The following is a 14,743-nucleotide window of genomic DNA, read 5'->3' on the forward strand; positions in this document are numbered from 1 at the left end:
TCAGTGCTCTGTATTTTTCATTGTTGGGAGCAAAACAGCCAGTATAATGCAATGCACTATAATGCAATACAATAATGATTGCGAGATATAGAAATAAACATTCCTTAAAATGTGTTGGTTCATATTGTATATAGAATTGACAGCTATGACGCATTTATGATGATGATGGCATCCTGGGAAACTCTAATCCTTCACAATGAACAGCTGGTGTATGGAGTTCATTAAAGATTTGGCATGGCCTACATCTTTTTAGTAGGCCTAGACTTCACTAAAGAATTGTGTTGTGACAGTGCTCACTAAGCATGAAAAATGCACAAAGTGGGCTCTGATATTTGTGTGAATATCTTAGGATCAGACTGCCATTCTCCGGGTTCATCTGTTGTGCAATTTAAACACTACTTTATCCATTGCATCTGCATTTGCTTGTCCTAGGAATGCTGTCTGTTTTGATATGGCTCAAAGCATCCTTTTACAATACTCATAAATTTTAAAAGGGTCAAATGTTTCTCAACAAAGTTTTCAGTGAAAGTGTTTTTTCATTACACAGAATTGGAATAATTTGACAATTAAACATGTTTAAACATTTTACAGTTGATACCTCCGTCAATCAGTCCACAAAATTACATTTTTTTACATGAATAAACTGCCTGTAGAAACTTGATTTGCTGTTGCTGATATGCTGCCAAATTAGAGCAAGTGAAATGTCCTCGGGCGTGGAAATTTGTAAAAAAAAAATAATAAAAAAGTGTGCTGGAGCACTTTCAATTACAATGCAGACTTTTGGCGGATTACATTTTTTTTTTTGTACAGAAGCATGATGATTCACCTTGCTCACGTCACAAGTTCCACATTTCACAATAAGGACCTGGATGACAGTCAGACATGTGGTGATAATTGTCTCCTCACAGAACTTGAACATTCCCTGGCTGAAATTTTTAACACAAGAGCGAATGCAGCCATTTTTAACCTGAATGTGCAAGACTTCTGGTTTCAGCCACTTCTAGTTATTTTAGCTGTACGAAACAGCCCGGTATGTTGCTGGTTAACTGGTATTGGTTTTTGGCTGATAAATCAGATATTTTGCACATTCACAGGAAATGAGCTGAATAAAACACGGCTGTCTACTTTATAGCCCAAAAATGCCTGAGGCAAGTTGCTCCTGATTCTGGAAACCCCCTTATGCAAGGACATTACACAGACGATTGATTATTGTCTGAGCAAAAACCTTAAACCTTATTTCTATTAAAAAATTACCCTCACTGCACAATCTGAAAACCGCTGTTTTATGTCCGTCTTCATTTTCCTCAAGTATTTAATGTAGAAAACTTTTGGTTTTTCATCAGATCAAACCACAGTTTAGTAGGAGTTTGGCTGAGAACCAGTGTTTTCCCCTGTGGTCTTTAAGTTATGTTTCCTGCCCACAACAAAACCCCAATACTCAAGAATTCTGTTCTGACATTTTCTGCAAGTCACATAACCAGATTCAGGGGAATCTTTACCCATTACCCATCAACGATCCCTATCTTACAGTGGAAAATGTGAGAGATGTTTGCTCTTTCAGCATCACTGTACACATTAGATAAGGGGACACTAACCTTTATCAAGCCAAAGACCTCTTAGATGGAACATACGAATATCATATTCATGTATTTACAAACTTTGTCAGGATGCATGCACTGTCATTAATTAAAATAAAATATTTAAATTTTTGGCAGGGACACGAGACATTTAGCTGAATTTTTGCTTCTTATCTATGCTTTAACATTAGCTTGGGTTGAACCTATTGCCTGACGAATCTTGGTCAACATTAACATCCCTTATACAGTACATGTATAGGAAACACAACGCAATTGTAACCTAAGTATGTGTTTGGCTATGTCTAAATGTCAAAATCAAAACATTTTTTAGAATGCATTTCTTTGTGTCCACAGCTTGGAACCAAAGAAAAAAAAAAAAGAAAATCGAGTAGAAGCCAGATCTACTTTTACAGAACTCTGTCTGTCTGTACTTGCACAGGAAGTTGCACAATGTGTCGTTTTGATTCAGCATCCCCTAAGGCAAGATCAAAGTCCAACCTTTTGTTCTCTAAGTATTATGCAAGTTTCATGATTAATAAGGATGGTGTTTTGTGCTCAGAGGAAACTGAATTTTTAGCATACTCTCATTTTTTTGCGGTTTCTTCTTGTTGTCTTTCCTCTTTCACTTTTATCATCTCTTGGACACTTTGAATAAGAATAGCTGTCCGTTTCTGCCTGAATTTTGAAATGTGTCATGTAGCAGACTCAGTGACTGTTGGTGCTAGAAGCATCAAACTTTTCACACGCATTTGGCATATTAATTTTACAGTTTCACTTTCTCTGATAAGTAATCAGAACTGATTTTATCTTTTTTTTTTTTCAGAAAGCTCGGGGTTTTGTCTTCTAAAAAGGATGTGCGACCTTACGTCAGAGTACCCCATACGTCTGAAAACCACACACCTGGGTCTATACAGATACAGATATCAGACAAGACATAGGGCCAGTTATCTCTTTTCTTTTATATTGTAGACTTTTTAATTTTTTTATTGAGTAGGCCTATTCATAATTTTTTACACTACACCTATAAAATACTATTTCAAACCATGTATTCTATTGTACGTTTTAATTTGTTAATGTTGTTGTGTATTGAAAACAATTAGCAGTAAACTACACTTTAAGAGCTTTTAAATGAAAAAGAATGTATACCTTTTCAAAATGTTTGTTAGCACTTAATTATGTGTCTGTATCATACATTTACAATAAAATATTGTTGATATTGTTGAAGTAAAAAATATGAAACCCCCTCATTCATGGGGAAAGGGGCATTCTGAGAAATTCTGCGCACACATCACATTTAGTTAGAAGAATAATTAAAAAAAAGCCTTTCTTTCTTATTTTTTATCATTCATGTGTATCAGGGTGTTTTCTGTTTTATTATGTTATTCAATAAATGTTGGTATTAATTTCCTTTTATGTGTGTTTCAGTAATTGTGCTTTATCTTTGTGTTTGTAACCCCATGCTCTGTCTGTTATTATTGGCCACCAATGCTGGAAAAGCTAATCTGATGAACTTTAGTCCGTCCATTATGTTATTAATAGAACATTTTACAGCTAAAACAGATTTTAACAGTTCAAATATGTAAGCATATTAACATTAAATCACTGAATGACATATACAGGTCCACCAAAATTCAATCTAATAATGCTTGTATTTCTATTTTTGTATGATAAATAAACATGATCACATGCATTGAGATCTGTTTCAGGTAACTGAAATCAAGAGTTTACAGTGATGATAATCTTGACAGGTGTACATGCTGTATAAACCTGCTATTTCCTCTGAAATTCTTGGTGAGTCATAAACTTTAAAGCATTCAAAGTCTTCTTCCCACATGAAACGCTTTCTAAGGAGTGTACAAGGTAGCCAGTTAGTTAAAGGGTATTTCACAGGCCGCTAGAAGAACAGGGCAGAAAAGCATGTATGAAGATGAACAGGTTCCACAAGGCTGATTGGAAATTCTGCTGATAAAAAAATGTGACTGCTTAATGCTTATACATGCCAAAAAAAAGGTGTGAGAACATTAAAGTGGCACTGTTTACATGGAAAACAGATGGATTAGAAGCAAGTAAAAAATAATACTCTATATTCAATGGCCCAGATAAAGTAATTGGACACTTTAACCTTAGTTAAAAATCTATGTGTGTAAAGGTATCCAAATACTGTTTGGGGCCATCCATTTATTATCCGATCAAATACTAAATATTAACTCCATCTACCTAATAATCAAAGGCAAAAAAAAAATGCTAGGAAGTCAAGTGTATGACGGGAACCATGGAAGTTATGGGAATTCTCACTTGACTTGGGAAATTCTCCATTGTCTTTTTCAGGATGTACGTTCACCGTCTAGGGATATGAGCGGGATCTGGAGTTAATGTGAGGAAAATTACGACTCAGTCACTGATGTTTATCATTTCAGAAAGTACCATTTTAGTCTTTTAAGGTATGCATCTTCTTTGCGTCACTGGGAATTTCTTTGTAGCAAAATTAAAATGTATGGAATCTGATAAAATATATATATATTTTTTTATGTCTGGTGATATAAACAGTTCCAGTGCCACAATTTCTAGGACTATGGTGTCTTAACTGAAGTTATTAATACTAAGTGTTTTTAATGTTGAGTTATTTTGGCCAACTTCTTTTTATTCTCTATTATTCTCTATTTATTCTCTAACGTCTCTTCCCTTTATTATCTTTATTTTCACTTTATTCAGACTTTACTCATAGAACTGCGCTATAAACATTTTTATTAAAGTATTCTTACTGTGCAAAATGAAAGTAAACACAAACACTGTATTTATAGTATTTACTTCATAGTTTTATTTCCGTTAGTTTCGTAAAATCTGTTCTTCATGATCCACACATATTTCATGTTCCAAAACATTTAGTATCAAAACAGGCTTTAAAAATAATAATAAAAATAAATAAAAAGCAGGTTGAGGTTAACAAATGTGCTTCATATAGTCCATACACATAGCATTTTCATATCTCTTATCATTTTTCTTACAGTCAGACTTAAATACAGATGTTCAATAAATAGACACTTTCATTAATTTAACACATAAACTTATAATAATGCAACTTTTATAACAGTTTTAGAGTCAAAGGTATTCATTCATAGAATGATAATGCACTTTTTACAAAAAAGACAAATGAAATCAGTTCATGTAGCTTGTTCCAGTTATTCAGTTCATTCAGAGTGCAGTGTCCCAAAGAGCTTGTCCCAGTGAGTGAAGTATGGAGCGTAGTTGGACTTGAACTTCTGATGGTGGACATCATGGTGTGGAGCTCCTCCATACAGTCCAAAAGGCACCAGTCTGTGTGTCGCCCATGGCAGGTCATAGCCACAGTGGTCCTCAACTGACAACCACATGTTCAGCATATGGAAAAGCATCTCTGTCATAGGATGAACCCCCAGTAACATGGGATTCACTGCAGCGAAGAAACCCAAAGACAGAGTCTCCCAAGCTCCTGAGTACTCAGTGGCCAGGGCGAAGGTGGACGTGTATTTGTGATGCACCTTGTGGAAAGTGCGGTAGAGCCAGGGTACTTTGTGATGCAGAAGATGCCATACAAAGTACTGGAAGTCAAAGAGAAGCAGGCAGGCAGCGAGGTCCCAGATGACTCGCAGGACCCCAGGTGCCATCGCTGGGTAGCTGACGGGTCTCCAGTACCAGTTCAGGACGCTCAGCGGGAAGATGTACACTGCATGGTTGTAGAGGGAGAGCGCGAGGCAGCTCCAAATCATAGTCCAAGACACGTTGGTTTTCTGTTGAATCTTGTATCTCCTTATCAGTGCTACCCTAGGAGACAGGGCATCCAGAATGACAAAAGGCAGGCAGAAGCTCATGTAGACTGTAAAAGAGAAGAGCACAGGGAAATATGGAGACCTTAGCATGGCCTCGTACTGCATAATGCAGCCCCAGATGTGCTGTAATTCAAACATGTTCATTTCTTTGGCAGTTCTATGTCTGAATGGCAGCACATGGCTTCTGTGGAGCTTATATGTAGTATAAAAGACCCGCCCCTTTACGCTCTCTGCCCTAAATGGTTCTTCCTGTTGGAATTTCCAGGAAATTTTGTGGCAGTGTGTGTGTGTGAAGATCTAAGAGAGGCTATCTGCGTAGCTCATATATTAATCAGATAGGTAATGATAAACCATAATTTATAAATATAAAATCCTGAAATGCTGTAGAGACTGAAAACTACTTTTTTTTATACAAAAAAATGGTTTACTACAACAATTGTATAATTGAAAACGAGGATGGAAAGACAGTGTATTTAAATCACAGTGCAGACATAATAGCGAAACAAACAAAACGAGTAAGTTAAAATTCAGAACCTGTAAACGAACTTACGATTAGTCAATGGCACAACCAGTTATTCTGTTTAGAAAGCAGCGCAAGGAGTAAATATCGCCCAGTCCCACTTCATATTCATATTCCACACTTTTGTACTGTAAACCTGGCAAAATATTCATTTATCCTACGAAAATATGAATTTAAAATTTCCGTGCGTCACCTTAACGTTTATAGAGTAGCCTACCTAGAGGAGTAGCAATTGAACAGTGGGACAGTTATTTCAGTTTTACCATGTAACACCGCCACCTGCTGTTTATAACAGGCTACTGCAGATGCTGAAACGAGTCAAGATTTTTGCTACGTCATTTGGAGTTGTCACACACGACAGTGTGCTTGTGAAAAATGTGTAATGGAAAGACACAGACAGACAGACAGACAGACAGACAGACAGACAGACAAATAGCCTACTATAGGCTAGTTAGCTAAAACTACACAGCACATTAAAAATATAGGCCACTAAATGCGAGAATGTAATTTATTAAGTTGAGTTTATACTTATGATAAAATAATTACACATAGGCTATTGCATTGCATAATACAGGGAAAAAATTGCAGTGTATAGGCTACTATGAAAAATAAAAATGTATGATATGCAAGTGATTTCTATTTTAGATTTATAGAAATCACTTGGATATCATACATTTTTATGTTTCATAGTAGGCCTATCATTCATTAATTCAACAAGATGACCGAAAAATAAATAAACAATATAGGCTACCGTAATTATGGGTTAATGACGTATAAAAAAATCAAAAGTGATTTAGAACAACACATCTTCTTTTACAGCGTATCACGAAAGCGAAACTTATCTCTCTCTTTTTTTGCTTTCGTTTTCGTGACATCGAATCTTTCAGAAGGCTAGCAGTTTCAACAGAAAAGAACACATCCTCGTGAAATGAGGTAGGAGGAGAAGCACCTATTGAAACATTTATAAACTAAACGTGTAGTTAAAATGTATCCTGTTGCATTTGCATGTGCTAATAAAATAATGCTGTCTAAAACACGTCTACGAAAGACCGAATAGCAGAATGTCAACATATAGCCTAATTTCTATGTTTTTCGATTATTATAGGCCTATATATCCTAGTTATTATATCGGTAACACTTTGCAATAGCCTAATGTTCATTAGTTAACATTAGTTAATGTTTTTGTAATTTGTTACAGTATTAATCTTTGTTAATTTAATTAATAATAATAAAAAAAACAGCTGTTCATTGTTTCTTCATGTTAGTTCACAGTGCATTAACTAATGTTAACAAATACACCCTTTGATTTTAATAACATATTAGTAAATGTTAAAGTTAATATTTACTATGATTAATAAATGCTAAAGAAGTATTGTTCTTAGTTCATGTTAACTAAGGTAGTTAACTAATGTTAACTAATGAACCTTATTGTAAAGTGTTACCATTATATCTTTAGCATATCTAAATTAGTTTTGCAAAATAATATGAGCACATATGCTATTGTTAATCCTAACAAATTCAGTTATGAAGAGATTGTTTATTTCTTTTTCTCATGTCTCCAGCCACGAAAACATGGAAGCAAAGCTCAGGCAGCTGGAGTGTCTTTTTACGTGGGGTGTAGAAAAATCAGACATAAGGGATTTGAACAGCTTACCAGACAAACTCCATGACAGGGTCAAATTTTTTCCACAAAAGTACCATGCCACGTATTTCAACCTTCTGGCTTTTATTAGCCACTTGGAGGGTAAAACCGAGACTGCGCTGGACTACCTTCAGAAGGCTGAATTGGCATTAAAGGAAGACAAGCAAAAGGAAACTGCGTTCCTGGTGACATTCTCCAGCTTTGCATGGGTGCACTATCACTTACAGAGGCTAAATGATGCAGACGATTACTTGAACAAAGTGAAAAGTATCTGCAAGGACATAACGGGTTCATCAGATTACTCCTGCAGCTTGCCTGTAGTACATGGTGAGAAAGCCTGGAGCTTTCTGAGACTTGGAGGAACATTCTATGAGCAAGCAAAAGAGAGTTTCTCTAAGGCTCTTGAGGCAGAACCAGACAACATTTTGTTTAATGTGGGCTACGCAATAGTGCTTTACAGGATAGACGGCATAAACAAAGCAGAAGACACTGGGACAGTCACCCAACAGCTTAGAAAAGCTCTCAGCCTGGATCCCACAAACACTGAGATCATGGTACTTTTGGCTCTGAAACTCCAGAGGTCAAGAAGACAGGAAGCCCAGAACCTTATAAAAGCGGCCCTCCGGATGTCTCCTGGTGTTCCACAAGTAACCAGATACGTTGCCAAATACTTCAGGGCCGAGGGATCCATTGAAGAGTCACTGTCTGTCCTCAAGATGGCAGTAGAGCTAGCTCCAAACTCCTCCTTTCTGCACCATCAAATTGGCCTTTGCCATAAACAACAGCTTATTCAGATGTCTGAGGAGAGGAGGGCCGGGAGGCACATTCCTGAGGCTCAAAAAGCCTCTAAGGTGGCTGAATGTATTCATCACTTCTCAAAGGCTGTAGAGCTGAAGCCTAGCAATATTTATGGCAAAGTGAATTTAGCAACGGCATATGGTGAGAACCGGCAACTTGGAAAGGCAGAGAAGATCTTTAGCAGCCTGATAGATGACAAAGCTCTCAGTGAGTCTGATAAGCAGCACTGCCACACATGCTATGGTTCGTTCTTGCTTTACAAGAAAAAGAATGAAGACAAAGCAGTCGGTCAGTTCAAAGCAGCATATATGATTCCAGCCAACACCTATGAAAGGAAACAAGCTGGCAAGAAGCTCAGACTGATAGCAGAGAGGAATCTCAAGGCCAAGAAGAAAGTCAGAGAAGCATCTGAGATTTTGGCCTTCATATCTTCTGAAGACAAGCAGGAGACGCAAGCAAAGGAGACTTTGCCCAGCAGCAACACTACTCATAATGAGGAGCTGTCAAAAAACTTGTGCTAAGGCACTGAAATCTTAACTAATTTCTTGCTTGTCCATAATATATTTATCAAAAAAATATAAGGCTACTAATATTTACTTATTCATTTACATTTATTTATCAGATGCTTTTATCCAAAGCAACAAATAAAGAACATTGCACACTATTCATAAGAGCTAACAATATTTGCAGGACACAATGTCATAAGCTAGAACAGTACAAAATAGCAGAAATAAAATTTAAAAAAGAATCAAACATTACTTAGTCTTACTAACCCGACTTACTCTACTGACACTAACCAATCTCAGACCGGCACTGCTTCTCACTCAAACATCAAAATAAACGAAATTATCAAACAATCTAAAAATACATATCTGGAACATTGGGATCAGGAAACTAAAACACAAAGTAAATTACAATTGACAAAATGCACAGAACGTTCTTAAGAACTTCCGCAATTATATAAGCTAGCTGGAAAACTTCTGGTGAAATGTCTTGTTGGTGTGTCGTTATCATCAATGTCCTGAGGGAGCTTTAACAGCATCAATAATGTAATTCTTAGTTTATAATCAGAATAAAGTCACTTTAATATTCAGGCCTAGCATTACTAGCATGAATAGTCAGGCCTAGTGTTACTGTGGAAGCAGAGCAGGGCTGAGAGCCAGAGACTCGTTGCTGTTTTTATTACACATATATAAGTCAGCCTCTGCCGCCCCTTTTGCTTTGTTTTTTGTGCATATTTTATGATCAAAGTTATGATTAAATAATATTTTATTATCAAGAATTAGAACTTTGTTACAGTAAAGTGCACTCTAAAAAATCCATAAAAATTGGGCACAATGTACTGTATTAATTTAACAGAATTTTCCGTATTTAAAAAAAAAAAAAAAATTATAGGTGTTTTACCAGTATTTTTTAATTTTGCACTTCAATTACGTTGTGTTTTAGGGATAAGTAGGGAGATACTTCTGCATGTGACACAATTCCAAATTGTACTTAAAATCTGAGGTGTACTGGGTGAACAAGAGTGATTCAGTGCTGTTTTAGTTGGTCAAAACAATCTAAAATATGTTTGAGTGTGGTGAAAGTTGTTATAACGTGACTCATGTGCACTAGCTTTGTGGCTGGTATGAGACACTTGTTGCACATTGCAGTAAGCTAGATCGATATTAGAATATCATATTAAAAAAAGCTGCATGGCTTGTGTTGCTAAATGGAATGCAATTCATTGTAAAAATATATTGTATGGTGGAGAAAACTACAAATAAAGCTCTTTCTGATTATGCTATGTTAGCCACTTGACAAAATAGTGTTGTCTCTAAAGCATGGTACAAACATGTTACTTGCGGTAAATCAAGCGATTTAAACAATATGACTTCTGCATTGAACTATATAACAATGAATTGTTTTCTGTCTATGAAAGTATCCATAGATGCTAACCTGTCTAATAAAATGCATAACATATAAAGCGTCTTTGTTGTTTCCTTGGTTTCTACGAAAAATCAAGGGTATAGCATGGATATGACATCATTGACAGGCGATGCAATGACACGGGCCGTTACACTTACGGTTACGGTTAAAATAGCTGATTTCTCTGGATTTAAACATTGTAGGAAATATTTGGGATAATGCAAGTACAAAAGTCAACAAAATATATTGTTTTAGTGTTTTTTTTTATATTTTAATCCAAAAATATTTTGCCTTTAAATCTGTTACTTTCTGATATCTGTTAAGCCTCATATCTATAGCTGAACATGACAGTAAATGAGAGAATTAGATATGTAGAAAAAGCATGACACCAGATACCAGAGGACTGAGAGAATGGTTTAGACCATCCTTTATTTAACTAGCAAATATCACACATCGCCTGAGGCAGCCTTTAGCTCTCTCTTTCCAAATGTATTCAGCCAAGGTTTCAGTTTCTATTCTGAGTTTGACCCTCCCATTTCTTGGAGAAGACAATAAAGCCTGCACGCACTATCCTCATCAGACTTCTGAAACATTTATCGCACAGACGTCGATGTTGAGGTAAATATGTCTACAATTACAAAGGTTTTGCAGTTGGCCTACACAATTTTTAAGAAAAGTTATTTATTTAGGCTACGTATTGTTGCATTGTTTTCCTGTTATCACTGTAAAGATGCAACAATATTGTAAAAAGCGCTATCTAAATAAAGATGACTTTGACTTTTGATTTTATATTGATGCCATAATAAGTAACCCATTTATTTATTTCAAATTTATGATACATATCTGTAAACAGCATATACTTTTGCAAATTGAAAATATAGTTTGCTTAAGCCCTAAAATGCCAAAGTGTAAAATGTACTTTAAGGGACAAGAAAATTTCCAATTTTTGGTGAAAAGAAATATATTTAAATAAAAAATATATGAATAAAAATAGCCAAAATACATGAGAAAATACAAGTAACTACAAATAATATACTTTAAAATCGATATTAGATCTCTATCTATATCTATTTTTGGAAAGTTTTTGCATATTTTGAATATCTTTCCATATGGGAATTTACTTTTCGTTTTTTCAGTATGGAACCTGAGAGAACTTTGAGAACAAAACTTCACCAGCTGGAATGTCACTTCACCTGGGCTCTGATAAAAGATGATATAGATCTAAAGGATGTTCTCAATAGACTGCAGGAACAGATTAAAATGGACTTTGGAAAGAAAGAAAGACTTGCCCGAACTTACAGTGCTTTGGCATATGTCCAATTCCTAATGGGGTTTCACGAGGAGGCACATAACAACCTCATGACATCCGTGGAGCTCCACATAGAATGCCAAAGGGATGAATTTCACAAGACTCTGATTGTAACTTATGGAAACCTTGCCTGGTTAAACTACCACATGAAGAACTACACAGAGTGTGAAAGTTACCTGATGAAGCTTCAGAAGATAAACGAAACATTTCCAAAAGAGGCTTCATCTGTTCCAGAGGTGCTTGGTGAGAAGGGATGGACTTTTCTTAAGTTCTCACAGAAATATTACAACAGAGCCAAAGAATGTTTCAGGAAGGCTTTAGAATTGGAACCAGATGAAGGCGAGTGGAACGCTGGTTATGCCATTGCTCTGTATCGCACCGAATTTGAGAGTATGGAGTGCACTTCGGAGGATTCGCCAACAATCAAGCAACTGAGACGGGCCATTGACAAGAATCCAGATGACGACGTTCTCAAGGTCCTCTTAAGCTTGCGACTGATTGTTTACAAGAAGAACAAAGAAGCTGAAAGGTGGGTAGAAAAGGCTTTAGAAAGATCTCCAGATCACCCACATGTAAACCGATATGTTGGGAAATTCTTCAGGAATCAAGGGTCTACGGACAGGTCGATCACTCTGTTGAAGCGAGCACTTGAACACTCACCCAATTCAAGTTTCATACATCATCAGTTGGCTCTCTGCTATAAGCAGAAGAAAATCCAACTTCTGCAGGAACAAAGTCACCATGCCAAGGGTTCAAGAATTCAACAGATTCGTGATCAATGCATCTACCATTTAGAAAAGGCTACAAGCCTGACGACCTCCTTCGTTTCTGCAATGAGCGACCTAGCGCTGCTGTACGGAGAGAATCATGACATGCCTCGGGCTGAGGAGCTGTTTCAGGTCACTTTCAAAACAGCTGAAGAGAAAAACGATAATTTGCATGTGGTTCATTTTTATTATGCTGAATTCCAGCTACATTGCCACAAATGTGAGCCATTAGCTATCAAACACTACATGAAATGTCTGAAGATGAGCCCCAATTCAATCGAAGGGAAGAGAGGCGGCAAAAATTTGAAGTGTATCGCTGAGAAACGGATTCGGAGAAAATCGCAGGAAGGGGAGGCTTATGGGATACTAGGGTTCCTTCATAAGGAAAAAGGAGAGACACGTCAAGCCATTGAGTGCTATGAGAAAGCTCTGAGTTATGAAGACAAAGATGAGTTCCTCAGTAACCTTTGTGCACTCAGGCTGTCCTTACAGTAAAGTCATCACAAATTATATGATTACACAATTATGCAATATGCATTTGTGTGTGCTTCATGAAATGAAAGCTTTAGCATAAGTTCTGCCGGGAAGACTCAATTGTTATGTCACTTTACCTTCTCATCTATCCAATCACATTCTAATACTCGTGGTATAAAAGATTGGTAGCCTACTTACACACGTTTGAGTTTGCAAATGCTGACGCTTCCATTCACCTCCATCCTCCCCACCACCTCCAAGACGGATCCTTCCCTCCATCCTCCCCACCACCACCAGGATGGTCCCTTCCCATACCTCACAGGGGGTCGGCTGCGCCCCTGCCTTTGTCTTCAGGCAGGATATGCAGAGTCCGGACCCTCAGATTGCAAGCTACGGACGGGGCCTACGCCAAAGAACTTTATTGCTTGCTGGGCTGTTAATAAAAGTATAATTGTCACAGTATTTATTCTCCTGAGTCTTTCTGGTAGAAATGGCACTTTATGAATATTTATGACTGTATAAAGGAGATTAAGAAAAATATTGTCAGAATATATATATATATACAATATATTGTATGTTTTAAGATTTGACTAACAAAGGCCCAACATAGTTGTAAAATATTAAACATTATGTCATAGGCTACTTATAAACTGTCATACTTTATTCAAAAGGCACTTTAAACTAAGAGTTTGAAAGTTGAAATAAAATAAAATTCATAATGTATACAATGCTTGTTTGTTTGTCTGTTTTTTTATTTCTTGTCCATACAGATCAAAACCTATGCAGTTACAAAGTTAAATAGTTTCCTTTCAAATCCCTAAGATAGTCTAATGTAATGATTGCATTTCAATGTGACATGCATTTTCTTCCATACATCAGAACACCTTGGAGCAAACAAGTAAAAAAAACATTAATTTAATGCTATTACGTGCCCTCCATAAAATAAAACATAAATCAGGAGCTGGTAAAAAACAACATTTGCTTGCAAAAAGCTACCTTTAAAACTACCATCCAGAGACCACGATCAATACAATCCAAATGACAGCCTCGCCCACGGATATTCAAACACATCCTAAATATTTAATATTTACTGAGCCTAACACAGTGCTGTATTTGATTACATTTTGAGCTGTAGATTGAGTGGATCATATTTCATTCTGGCACAAATTCTACATTGTAAACTGAAGTGTTGCTTTTTAATTATGGCACAATTTCTTCAGGTCCTTAATGAAAAAAAACAATGCCATAAGTCTATTGCATTTAACATTGTCCTTTCTAACAATATTTACATGTTTTATCACTGGCAAGTAGGCAAGTTGTATAGCTCTGCTTCCTCAAATGTACACAAAAATGATTTTAAAATTATTTGTTAGCATTCAAAAACTGAATTATGATTAGCAGTAGTTTGCTTCCACCATGATTATTTAACTGGCATGCCCACCACTCAAGAAGTCTCAAAGAAAAAGAAAAAAAGAAGACCTAAATCGACATATGGGCTCATTTCTATTGCTCACTTGAGTTGCTAAATAGCTGACATATCCTTTTGATTCAGTTTATGTTAACAGGTGTTATACCTAATTCTGTGACCCAACCGAATTCTGTGACCTTAAGCGCTGTAGTGACGAAAGGTTAAGGCCCAGATATACTCACGGCCAAGTTCTTTTTCGTTCTTTGCTTTGGGGTAAAAAGAAGTTTGAAATAATTTGAAATAACGAGCATTGGCAAGCTGTTTCGAACTCCCGAATGAACACAAAACTTGCTTTGCCCTGATTTTGTTCGAAATGACGCAACACAAGTTTGTTCTTCGATTTCGCTTGAAGTAGCCTATTGGGGTCTTTAGGGTTAAAGGATTGGGATTATAGGTCAATATGGAGCCTACGGTCACATAATTCGGTGGGTCACAGACTTCGGAACAACACCGGTATTCCACGCACACATAATA

General features: G+C 36.5%; 3 protein-coding genes across 3 annotated transcripts; 2 read left to right on the forward strand and 1 right to left on the reverse strand.

Moving 5' to 3' along the window:
* Positions 1 to 4,371: 4,371 nt before the first annotated feature.
* Positions 4,372 to 5,549, reverse strand: ch25h (cholesterol 25-hydroxylase). Its single transcript, XM_081392528.1, has one exon. It carries the CDS (start codon positions 5,525 to 5,527, stop codon positions 4,766 to 4,768), a length of 762 nt encoding a protein of 253 aa, XP_081248654.1. The 5' UTR covers positions 5,528 to 5,549; the 3' UTR covers positions 4,372 to 4,765.
* Positions 5,550 to 6,282: 733 nt separating this feature from the next.
* ifit9 (interferon-induced protein with tetratricopeptide repeats 9) lies at positions 6,283 to 10,307 on the forward strand. The gene is made up of 2 exons (XM_081393303.1): positions 6,283 to 6,836; positions 7,466 to 10,307. The coding sequence occupies exons 1-2, from the start codon at positions 6,832 to 6,834 to the stop codon at positions 8,862 to 8,864; spliced, it is 1,404 nt and encodes a 467-aa protein (XP_081249429.1). The 5' UTR covers positions 6,283 to 6,831; the 3' UTR covers positions 8,865 to 10,307.
* A 486-nt stretch (positions 10,308 to 10,793) lies between these two features.
* ifit10 (interferon-induced protein with tetratricopeptide repeats 10) lies at positions 10,794 to 13,525 on the forward strand. The gene is made up of 2 exons (XM_081393302.1): positions 10,794 to 10,869; positions 11,388 to 13,525. The coding sequence occupies exons 1-2, from the start codon at positions 10,862 to 10,864 to the stop codon at positions 12,820 to 12,822; spliced, it is 1,443 nt and encodes a 480-aa protein (XP_081249428.1). The 5' UTR covers positions 10,794 to 10,861; the 3' UTR covers positions 12,823 to 13,525.
* Positions 13,526 to 14,743: the final 1,218 nt, after the last annotated feature.

The sequence above is a fragment of the Scardinius erythrophthalmus genome (genome assembly GCF_964197995.2).
Source record: "Scardinius erythrophthalmus genome assembly, chromosome: 18".
NCBI classification, from domain to species: Eukaryota; Metazoa; Chordata; class Actinopteri; order Cypriniformes; family Leuciscidae; genus Scardinius; species Scardinius erythrophthalmus.